We start from the raw sequence: 12,468 nt of genomic DNA on the forward strand, positions 1-12,468 counted from the left end.
TGAGTGATATCTTTATAACCAAAAGTACCAGGTATTTTCTGCTGAAGGCGGCAACAAGAGAACATAAAAAGGAATACATGCTGCTGGGAAGTGAATTTAAAGCAAACCTTTTGTCTTGCCTTGCATGGACAAGGCACACAATTGTTTTAAAATGGTCAAAGGAAAGGAGAGAATGAGAGCTTTATTCAGTGCAGAGGCACTCCAATTGATCTCCCTGCTTTAGTGCTGTCTATACATTTGTTGTATTATTTGTGTATTACGCAGAGTGAAGGTGAGGATGAAGAAGGTGATGAGAAAGCAGAGGACAAGGCTGCTCCTGCAGAGGAGGAAGAGCAGAATCGGCGTCTGGCAAAGAAACGGAAGCTAAAGGAGCGGTTTGATTTGGAGTACGATGATGGGGATGCTGAAGCTACATACTTTGATGACCTGAAGGGCGAGATGCAGAAGCAGGCAGAGGTCAGCCAACTTATATACTATTCCATTTAAACTTTTCATTTTATTTTTTTTAATATTTATGTTTTAAAATCTTCATTATGTGTCATTTCTAACAATCGTTTGCATATATTTGGCCTCAGTAAAGTGGGTCTTTATCTGTGGAGCTGCATTTGTGTATGTGCTAAAGCAGGGGTCTCCAAACTTTTCAAACAAAGGGCCAGTTTACTGTCCTTCAGACTTTTGGGGGGCCGCATTATGGCCAGTGGGGGTAGAAAATATCCAGCATCAGTGAGAATAAACATGGTCGCAGGGTTGGTGGTCAGCAAGAGGAGGAGTAGCACCACATCATTGGTTTTATTAGGAGGAATAGTACACCATCATTGGTATCAGTGGAAGAAATAATGCCCCACAGTAGATGTCAGTGGGAGGAATAATGCCCCAAGGGCCAGAAAAAGGCAAGCAAAGGGCTGCATCTGGCTCTCGGGCCACAGTTTGGAGACCCCTGTGCTAAAGTGTTGCACAGTGAGCAACCAGTACAGAGACCAAGCTCTTATTGAGAGCTCAGGGTTTCTTACTAGTGATCAGAAACCGGGAGGCCCAGTTCCTGATCACCTGATTGCTGTGATAGCCTCCTATCACAGTGGTCAGTCGCTGTACAGGCCACTCCTGTGTGGTTCTACTCCTGAATGGGTTTGATATAGGTCAGGGTCAATGTATTTTTTGGTAGGAGAAAAAAAAATAAAGCATTTTTAATATGCTATCAGTGTCTGTGCTTTACGTAGGAGAACCCCCCCCAAAAATGCGCTCTATTGTTTCTAGGCCCTACTACTGGTACAGACGTCAAATAACATAAATGTATGTAGTATCGCTGCGATCGCCAGGAGAAGGAAAATTTATTTTGATTTGTTCTTTAGTGTTAGGTGATGGTAATTGCAAGAACTATACAGCTATATTTTAAATAATAATTTTTTCTCAGTTTTCTTTTGATAATTTAAAAAAAATTGAGCTATCCATTACGATTTACCACTCTGGGTGGATTTGATTTTAAATCAGGTTGATTTTAAATCACTAGTAAAAAGTCTTTATTTAAATAAACTCGATTTAAATCATCATTTTTAAAGAGCAAATGCAATCTCTGTCCTGCAGCAGCTCCTCCTCTGACCCGCTGTTGGCTCACCGACCGTCCCATTCACTTTAATGGGACGGCTGGTGATGCGGCAGGGATTCAACAAGGTTAGTGGATGCCCGCTAACAGGAGTTGCCATGTCGGATCTGAAATGACAGGTGCTCTTTAAAGGTAAGAATTCATTCTTGCTGCTAGTTAGAATTTTTAATACTTGAAAACAAAATGAAGGTTTCCTATTTTTAGAATAATAGGCTGTCAGGTTAGTAAAACAGCAATATCAGAACCTATTTTAGGTTAATAGGTTATTCACACATAGTTGGAGAAAGATCACAAGGTTTATAAGCTGCTTAGAAGGTTTCACTTTCATTCTTATTGCTTGCCCTTCCTCCTCAGACTTAGAGCCTAGTAAAGATGCATTTATTTTCAATCATACAGTTTGTAGAGTACATAGATTTACAAAACCATGGGATAAAGGAATATTGTTTTATCTCATGGTTACTGTGAAATTGTGTAAATGCAGTGCATAGTATCTCAGCTTGCAGAGCTTGGATTCATTAAATTAGTTTACCAAAAATGTAAATATTACAGCCTCATGCTACATAACTAAGCTCCATTTCATGCTGAATAAACAAAAGTATTAATGTATCTTAAATAAACTCTGGATAGATTTTTACTCCAAAAGCATTTTAATAAAATTAAATTTGATAAAAATTAAAAACCTTCTTTTTTTTTTTTTTTTTTTTTTTTATATATATATATATAATCATTGCTTTTTATCCACCCTGTTGCCACCAAATAAAAACACAATTTGTCCTGAAAATAATACCAGATATAAATTAACAGGGTAGTTGCGATGATATGTGCAGCTTTACTAACACTTGTCAAAGTTGCAAAACTGTGTTCATTTTCTCTTCCTAAATTTTAGTTTAGTTAGTCATCTACAATATGCCTTCTGTGTCTGGCCTCTCATGCTTCTGTTTGCACCCCCCAGCTTAACCGTGCAGAGTTTGAAGACCAGGAAGATGAAATCCGTGTGCAGTATGAAGGCTTTCGGCCTGGCATGTACCTTCGAATAGAAATTGAAAATATGCCCTGTGAATTTGTGGTGAACTTTGATCCTCATTATCCAATGATTTTAGGGGGACTGGGAAACAGTGAAGGGAATGTTGGCTATATCCAGGTAAAATTATTTCGGTTCACTGTTACGCTATGTGTATTTTTGTGTCTATATGTATATCTATTGAACCGTATGTGTATATAGAATTACATATATAAATATAATTTTTGCACAAAATTTCACAATTACAGAGTTAAGTTGAAAAAAAGATACCTCCTCTGGAAAAATAAACTTGAATCCTCCAAACCATAAACCTTTTCTGGAGGCACTCCAGCATACATATTTTCTGTTATTTTATTCCTATTTTATTACAGATATTTTGAAAGTGCAAACATTTGTACACAGAACATTACATATTGTATATTCACATTAGGCCCTGCACTCAAGGAGCTTACAATCAAATGCATATTAACACATACTAGTTTAAATTTAGACAGGAGTCCATTCTCCTACCACCATGTCTTTGCATAGTGATAGGAAACCAAAGTTATAGTGAATGTAACGCTTGTCTGTGTAATGGATTATTTACAGTGCTGCTATTCATTTTCTGTAGATGAGGCTCAAGAAGCACCGATGGCACAAAAGAATTCTAAAGACCAAAGATCCCCTCATCTTTTCCCTGGGCTGGAGGCGTTTTCAAACTGTCCCCCTTTATTACATTGAAGATCACAATGGACGCCACCGGCTTCTCAAGTACACGCCAGAACACATGCACTGTGGAGCCACTATATGGGGTGAGTACTGGATCCAGTCATGTCAGGTAAAAAGTGAAGCCTTAAAGATATGATTCCTTTTATTCTTTTTATTTTTATTTTTTTCAATCAAGTTATATTGCATATTCTTACCAGCCAGCAGGTGGGATTAGTATGCACTCTATGAATGTTCTTTGTGCCCCTGTTGTGCTAAAAGTGGCCCCCAATAGCAGACACACACACCCTTTCTTCAGCTGGGTGAGTAGAGAGACACAAAGGGATGTGAGATTTGTGTGTATTCGTAATCTGCTTTCACATTGCGGTAAAAGGAGGTAAAAGGTTCCCGTTTTGGGGCGTGGCCTGGCGCAGCATGTGAGAGGACGTGTGTGAGAGGAGCTCCGCCGGACCGATATCCTTCACCGCTAATCCTGCGGCCCTTCGGGCACGATAATCCTTCCTTCACCTCCCGCACACCCGCGGCACCGACCTCCGCATGTCTCCGCCGAAGAAAGGCTCTGAAGCTGCGGCAAAACTGGCTGCATTCCGGAGGCTGGAGAAGGAGGCCCCGATCCAAGATGGCGCCGGCCCGTCGCTCGTGGTGGAGGAGCCTGAGAGCCCTGCTACATCCAAGGTTTTGGAGGCGATTGCTACTTGCCAGACCATGCTGACTACTAAAATCGAGGAGGTGAAGGTAGATATATCTTTGATGCGTCAGGATATGCAGAAGCTGAGGGACAGAGTTGGTGAGGCTGAACACAGAATTAGTGAGGTGGAGGACTCCCTCCCCCCATTGCAAAACTCCTCAGACAGGCTGCAGCAACAAGTACACCTTATCCTCCAAAAACAAGATGACATGGAGAATAGGCTGCGCCGCTGTAACCTGCGGTTCATCGGCCTCCCGGAGGGCTCTGAAGGTGCTGACCCCTCATCATATTTGGAACAATTGCTCACTCAGACTTATGGCAGAGAATCCTTTTCACCCACTTTTGTTGTGGAACGTGCACATCGCCTCTCAGGGCGCCCCCCCCCTCAGGGTGCACCCCCCCGCACGTTCATCGCTAAATTCCTGAACTACCGAGACCGTGATGCCATATTGCGCCTGGCCAGGGTTAAGGGGAACATTCCATTTGGAAACCACAGAATAGCGATTTTCCCCGACTTCTCTGCTGAGGTCCAGAGGCGCCGCAAGAGCTTTTTGGAGGTCAAGCGCAGACTGCGTATCAAGAATATCAAGTACTCCATGTTGTATCCGGCCCGTCTTAGAGTGGAGGGCGAGGACCGTGCCCACTTCTTTGAGGATCCGGAGGCCGCCATCTCCTGGCTAGAAGGCCTGGAAGCTAGAGCCTGACCACCTTGCCCTGGCGACTTCATGATACTTTCTCCCTGATGGCCTGTCCCTTACGCTGCTGCAAGAGCGGAGGAGGGGGTTTTGTAGATCCTGCGGAACTCAAGACTTTGCATCCCCCTTCCCCCCCCCCTCCCCCCTCATTTTCCTGCACTATTGCTCCTGTGTTTGACCGGCGGAGCGCCCTAGCTCCACAGATGGAACTGATTTCTCTGTTCTCTTCCTATGGACTTCCACCTGCCCATAGGCTTTGCTACCCAGCGATACACCTGTTGGTTTTCGCCCCCTACACCCGCTAAGGCGTGTGTTTGTGCCCAACTCCCCTGTTGCCCCCTGCGACTTCTGCTGGACCTGGGCCCCCGGGCCCCCTTGTTTATTCTATTTGTATTTTGCTGTATTTTTGCTGCATACCTTGGGGGTCCCGGGCCTCCTGATCTTGCTCTTTTCCAGTCGCATGTGGGCCTGTTCTGGTTGAGGCACTTGTTTGGGAACATGCCCGCACAAGTTGGGGTTGGTGCAGGGCAGGGAGGGGGGATTGGGGTGTTACCATTGTTTATGATTTATATTTGGTACAATCTCTATACTGTTTCTGTTTTATGCACATTGACCTCAAGTAATAATTATTTGCTCTTTTGCTGCTGTATATCGCCGCTGGTGTGTGACCGTGGACTTGTTGGTTCCGCGGCCTTACTGCCTGAGATCCTGGGAGCCTCCGCTCCGCGCACTGTACTACCCCTGCCATGGCCGCATTGAAATTGTTGACGTGGAATGTCAGGGGTATGCGTGATAAGATTAAACGAACGGCTGTCTTTAATGTCCTACGCCGTGTACGGGCTGATATTATAGTTCTGGTGGAGACACATTTGGAGGGCCGTGTACAACAGTCCCTCAAACGTCCCTGGGTTGGTTGGGTGCAACACTCTGCTTATAGCTCACACTCCAGGGGTGTGGCGCTACTGGTGGCCAAATCGGTACAATTCCAGCTCCTAGGATCTCAGGTCGACCCAATGGGTAGATATGTTTTTCTCAAAACGTCAGTCTATGGGGAATTGATGTTACTGATGGCTTTCTATGTGCCCCCCCCTTACTCTGCTGTGATTATTATGGAGGGACTGGCGTTTATGGCACAGAGCCCAGGGGCCCCGGTGATCTGGCTGGGTGACTTTAACAATGTGATGGACTCGGGTCTGGATAGGTCCGGTGGCGCCTCCCAGGTGCCGCCGGGGTCGTCCCCGACCAGGTTCTCCCGATTGTTGGAGAGCTTTGGTCTGGCCGACTCTTGGCGCAGCAAATACCCCGCGCAGCGCGCGTACTCCTGTTTTTCGGCTGCACATCACTCTATGTCACGCATTGATCTGATATTACTGTCTCGAACCCTGCTCCCCAGGTTGCTGACGGCAGGCTTCGCCCCACGGACTCTGTCTGATCACTGCCCTTATTGGATACTGTTGTCCTTGCCCTGCAATAGACCTCCCCCGGCCTGGCGACTGAATCCTGCCTGGCTCCCCTTGGTGTCGGATGGGAACGACATTGAGGGGACCTGGACACAATTCTTCTCTGACAATGAGGGCACTGCCTCCCCGGCTGCGGTGTGGGAGGCGTTTAAACTGTTCGCCAGATCCACTATGATTTCCAAAATCAAGGCTGTTAGAGTGCGGGCTGCTGAGGAGATCTCCAGGGCAACGACAAATCTAATTGCAGCTGAACAGGCCTTTCTGGGGGACCCGACTCCGGCACATGAATCTCAGTATAAATTGACCTCTAAAGTCCTTTCCCAACTTGACTACGAGAGGGCGAAATCTAAGATGTTTTTTCAGAAGCAGAATCTGTTTGCACATGGTGAGCGGGCGGGGAAACTTCTCGCATATTTAGTCCATTGTGAGGATAGGCCCCCGGTAGTTATTACTTTGAAGGATGACCTGGGTAATGAGATCGCTGATCCTGCTGCGGTGACACAGTGTTTCCGCTCATTTTTTAGTACTCTTTACACCTCTAGGGCTCCCGCTGACTGCACTGACATGCATGACTTTTTGGACTCTATTGACTTTCCCACTTTGACACCCGACCAGTTGGCGGCCCTCGAGGCACCCATCTCTGTGGAAGAGATTGCAGCAGCCGTGTCCAAGTTCCCTAGGTCTAAGGCCCCCGGCCTGGACGGCCTCCCGATTGAATTTTTCTCCCAATATTCGGAACTCCTCTCTCCTAAATTATTGGCTTTGTTTCAATCTCTATTCAAAGATGCAGCCCTACCCCCTTCTATGCGGGAGGCGCTAATTGTGCTCATTCCCAAGCCGGGCAAGGATGTACACGCCCCAGAGTCTTACCGTCCCATCTCTTTGCTCCCAGTAGACACTAAAATCCTTGCGAAAATTTTATCCCTTCGCCTTAACAAGGTGATCCTTTCACTCATACACTCGGACCAGGCCGGGTTCATGCCTGGGAGGAACACCTCATTTAATCTTCGCCGGTTGTTTATGAATCTCCAGGCACGGCACGATGGAATGGGTGGCAGGGTGGTGGTCTCATTGGACACGGCTAAAGCATTTGACTCGGTAGAGTGGCCGTTTCTGTGGACCTGTCTGGACCGGTACGGCTTTGGACCTAATTTTATTAAGTGGGTCAAACTCTTATATAGCGCCCCGGTAGCTAGGGTCCTGGCAAATGGCTGGCAGTCGACCGCCTTCCCTTTATCCCGTGGCACTCGACAGGGGTGCCCCCTCTCCCCCCTGCTGTATGCCCTGGCCGCGGAACCTCTGGCGATGGCCATTAGAGCACATCCCGGGATTCGAGGCCTCCGTAGGGGACCGTTGGAGGAGAAGATCAGCATGTATGCAGATGACACTTTGTTATATTTGGAGGACTCTCGGGAATCCCTACTCACGGCCCTTTCTTTAATTGAACGGTATGGACGATTCTCCGGTTTTCAGATAAACTGGGATAAGTCACAAATTCTCCCGCTTGACGAGAGCCCACAGGCAATCACCCCCGCAAGCCCAGCCCTACAATGTGTATCCCGCATTAAATACTTAGGGATTCAAGTGACAGCTAACTCAGCAGATTATGTCCCGGATAACGTTCAACCCCTGTTCCCTCTGCTTAAGGCTAAAATTCAAGTATGGTCCAAATTACCTCTGGGAGTGATGGGTAGAGTCAATTTAATTAAAATGATTCTCCTTCCCAAAATACTTTATGTTGTATGGCACTCTCCTATTTACCTGCCACTCAAGCTGTTTAAGCAGATGGAATCACTCCTCAAGACCTTTGTTTGGGGTGCTGACCGGCACAAGATCTCCTGGCGCAAACTCAAGAATCCTACAAACCTAGGGGGATTGGCCCTGCCGGATTTTAATCTGTACTATCTGGCAGCTCAGTTGTCCCAGTTCTTTCATATAGATAAAACGGATAGAGAACGTTTTTTGACCCTGCTCTGCCCTGGGTGGGCTCATCCCCTCGGGGACCCCCTCCTAGTTATCCTTAGGGGTGTCAGGGGCTCACCGGAGCCCTTGTGCCCCAGATCTCTTCTATACCACTATTGTCGGATCTGGGAGGTGGTAGCGTCCAGGCTTCGGTGCCCTCCATTTCACACATTCACCCCTCTGTGGCATAACAGCGCACTACACGAGTTCCTTTCCATCCCTGACCTGTCGATATGGAGCGGGAGGGGCATCCTTCTCCTTAGCCATATCTCCACGACCACTGGTCTGCGGTCTTACGAGGCCTTGCAGGATCAGTTTGCGATCCAGGGCCCCATGCACTACAGATACTTACAGCTCTCCCATGCCTATAGATCTCAATTCCCTGATGGCCCTCCTGAGCTAGAATCGGTTACCACCCTTGAGATTGTTAAAAGTACAGCACCCAGTCACCTTATTTCCATGTTCTACTCTGAACTTCACACACCTTCCTCGACCACCTTGGCTTTTGCACTTAAGACCCGCTGGGAGCGCAGTGTGGGGGCCATGGAGGATGAGGAATGGGAGGATGCCCTGGAGACGTGCCGCAGAGTGTCGCCAAAACTGTCGGATCGCCTAACTCAGACCTTTATAATACACCAGGCTTATCTCACCCCACTTAGACTGTCCAAATATCACCCTGACTTGGTCCCTTCTTGTCCTATGTGTGGAGACCCTGACGCCTCCTTCTTTCATCTCTTGTGGAGCTGTCCCCAATTACAGACTCTATGGCAACAAGTAGTCACATTCCTCCATGACAAGATGGGGTCTCCTCTGCAACTCTCCCCTAAGGAGTGTCTCCTGGGGGTTTACCCAGATGGAGAGATGCCCAAATCCACTGTCATATTTCTTCAGGAAACTTTGTTTATAGTACGTAAACTGATAGCCAGGAGGTGGATGAGACCTACTCCTCCTACTCTAGGTTTGTGGATTAAGGAGGTTAATGGTGTCATCCCATTTCATAAACTTTTGTATAAACATAGGGGGTGCCCTCAGAAGTTCAACAAGATTTGGGACAAATGGGTGCAGTGCCCTGATACGGCTCGGTAATGCAGTGGGTAACTATTCTATGTTGGCCGCCCCTGGTAATTCAATATTTTCTGTTCAAGGGTTGGATCGACGGAGAGCCACTGACTACTGTTTTGTTTGTTTTTTTTACTATGCCTGTTCTATCTCTCGGTGCTGATTATTTTGTATATTTGTATTTTTTGTACCCCAATGTGTTATGAACCTGATTGCAGTTTCAATGCACGGTTTATTTTTGTATTGTACCAAACATTTCAATAAACCTCACTGTTTTGAAAAAAAAAAAAAGGTTCCCGTTTTAAAGCTTAGTGTTACTAAACCCAGGACCCTACATTCACTATATCTGGTCTCCCACAGTACACAGAACATGGAAATGCAATTATTGTAGTATATATAAACTGCTAAATCAGGGCTTGACAAATTTGCCTGAAATCTAGGAGCCAGCTAAAAAAGTTAGGAGCCATTTTTTTTTGTTTTTTTTTTTAAACAACCAAGCTTTATTTCCAAAAAAATAACATACTAAATTTACACATAAAGACGACTAGAACCCCACTCTTCTCTATAGCGCAAACGGATGGAAACAAACTGTCTGTCTGTCTCTTTCCATCTGATGCCATCTGATTCGATCCACGGGATGGATAGAAAATAGAACCACCATCCGTCTGTTTTTGGCGGACAGGATCAGATGGTGGCAGATTACTGCTCCATAGAGGAGACTGAAGGGTCCCATCAGGTCTGCCTGAAAAACTGACAGGCGGACCTGACCAGACCTGACCAGACAGCCCGTGTGAAAGGGGGCCTTCAGTTGTGTGGCTGTGGCATGGCGATGAGCGGGGAAAAAAAAATATATATATATATATATATATATATGTGTGTGTGTGTGTGTATATATGTGTGTATATATATATATATATATATATATATATATATATATATATATATATATATATATATATATTATATAATTGAAAAAAAAGAACAATAAATTATTATTATTTTTTTTATATAATAATTTAAAAAATAAATAAATAACCACACTCCCTGTCCACTTACCTTTAACTACCTCAATACTGGGCACTTAAACCCCCTTCCTTCCCAGACCAATTTTCAGCTTTTAGCGCTGTTGCAATTTGAATGACAATTGCGCGGTCATGCAACGCTGTACCTAAACCAAATTTGTGTCATTTTTTTCCCCACAAATAGAGCTTTCTTTTGGTGGTATTTGATCACCGTCAGGTTTTTTTTTTTTTTGGTGCACAAATAAAAAAAGACTGAAAAGTTTGAAAAAAAAAAAAAGTTTTTTTGTTTAGGTTATAAAATTTTGTAAATAGATATGTTTTTTCCTGCACTGATGAGCACTGATGATGCCGCACTGACAGGCACTGATGAGGAGACACTGATGGGGTGGCACTGATGGGGTGGCACTGATATGCAGCACTGATGGGCAGCACTGATATGCAGCACTGATGGGCACTGATATGTGGCACTGATAGCACTGATATGCAGCATTGGTGGACACTGATAGGCAGCGCTGATGGGCACTGATAGGCAGAGCTGATGGGCACTGATAGGCAGCACTGATGGGCACTGATAGGCAGCACTGATGGGCACTGATAGGTGGCACTGTTGGGCGGCACTGATCGGCACTGATGGGGGGCACTGATCGGCACTGATGGGGGGCACTGATCGGCACTGATGGGGGGCACTGATCGGCACTGATGGGGGGCACTGATGGGGGGCACTGATCGGCACTGATGGGGGGCACTGATCGGCACTGATGGGGGGCACTGATCGGCACTGATGGGGGGCACTGATCGGCACTGATGGGGGGCACTGATCGGCACTGATGGGCACTGATAGGCGGCACTGGTGGGCAGTAATGGGCACTGGTGGGCGGCACTGATAGATGGCAATAACGGCACTGGTGGGCAGCACTGATAGATGGCATTGGTGGGCAACACTGATAGGGAGGGCACTGGGGGGGCTCTCTGAGCCCTGCTTGCCATCCCTGGTGGCCATGGTGGGCATCCTCGGTGGTCATGGGTGGGCATCCCTGGTGGCTTAGTGGCACCCCTCCCCCCCCCCCAAGGCTGCACTGGTAATCAATCATCTGATTACCAGCACAGACCCCCCCTGTGATCAGTGAGTAATTAGAAATACTCACTGATCACCCCAGCAGCAGCACCGATCCTCTTCTCTTCTCACTGACAGGATCTGTCAGGAGGAGAAGAGATCGAAGCCGTTACAACGGCTCTATTTACATTACATGACGGCTGTGATTAGACACAGCCGTCATGTGATCAGGAGGGCCAATCACAGGGCCCTCCTGCCGATTGATGTTGCTCTGTATCCGAGGGACACATGCACATCGAGATCGCGCCGCTGCGCGTGCCCGCGGCGGCGCGATCTCTCTCCTTCTGAAGGATGTTCCGGAACGTCCATTTAGAAGGACGAGACTCCCGCCCGGCCGTATATCTACAATGGCCCGGGTGGGAGGTAGTTAAACAAGTAAACAATGAGTTTTCATTTTTGTCTGTTTGTCCCATGAGGCTGCATGACCCCTGACTTTCTGTCTGGACAGTGCTGATTGGTCCTAGGGCTGATCGCATGCACCCCCCAAAAAAAAACTCTCAAGCAATACACACCAAACTGAGCTTGTGCAGAGTGACTCAAAAGGCTCTGTCTTATCAGGAGATGGATTGGGGACAGTAAAAGAAGGGGAGGATCAGAGAAGACAGGATTAAACTGCTTTTTTACACATTGTGTCGGATTAACCCCTTAGGTTCCACAGTGAGTATAACAAGCATGCTTTACTGCATATACAGACTGATTTTACTGTTGTGGGTTTAGTAACACTTTAATTTAAGACAAATGGCTAAATACGGTGTTGAATTACACATATGAGACCAGTGTTCCTCTTTTTTTTAATTCTGTTTAGCCACTTTCATGATGGCTGGGTCAGTAACTCTGGGTCAAAATACCCTAACCTAACGATTGAACCGTAAATTTGCAGCCCTCATGATTGGGTCATCCCTGTGCTCCGTTTTCATGTCTGTATTCTCTGTCAGCACATGTGCATGCAGCAGAGCCTGACTGGCTTCTACTACTGTCCCACCCAGCCTGAGTGCTGATGTACAGGAGATGACTGGCGGCTGCTATTGATAAATGTATGTTCTTACAAAAGCTGCATTTAAAAATATATATATTTTTTTTTAAATAAATGCACAACTGCTTTACTTGATGGGTTTTAAATTTGCTTGGACTTCAAATCAAAT

General features: G+C 46.3%; 1 protein-coding gene across 2 annotated transcripts in view; it reads left to right on the forward strand.

Annotated features, from left to right (window-relative positions):
- Positions 1 to 12,468, forward strand: part of BMS1 (BMS1 ribosome biogenesis factor) — an 88,040-nt gene that overhangs the window by 61,075 nt on the left and 14,497 nt on the right. For both annotated transcript variants that reach the window (XM_082267577.1, XM_082267578.1), the window contains exons 15-17: positions 265 to 456; positions 2,553 to 2,741; positions 3,232 to 3,412. In XM_082267577.1, the coding sequence (XP_082123703.1) occupies positions 265 to 456; positions 2,553 to 2,741; positions 3,232 to 3,412 (562 nt within the window). The remainder of the gene's footprint in view (positions 1 to 264; positions 457 to 2,552; positions 2,742 to 3,231; positions 3,413 to 12,468) is intronic.

Source organism: Pelophylax lessonae, assembly GCF_965119305.1.
Source record: "Pelophylax lessonae genome assembly, chromosome: 9".
Taxonomy (NCBI): Eukaryota; Metazoa; Chordata; class Amphibia; order Anura; family Ranidae; genus Pelophylax; species Pelophylax lessonae.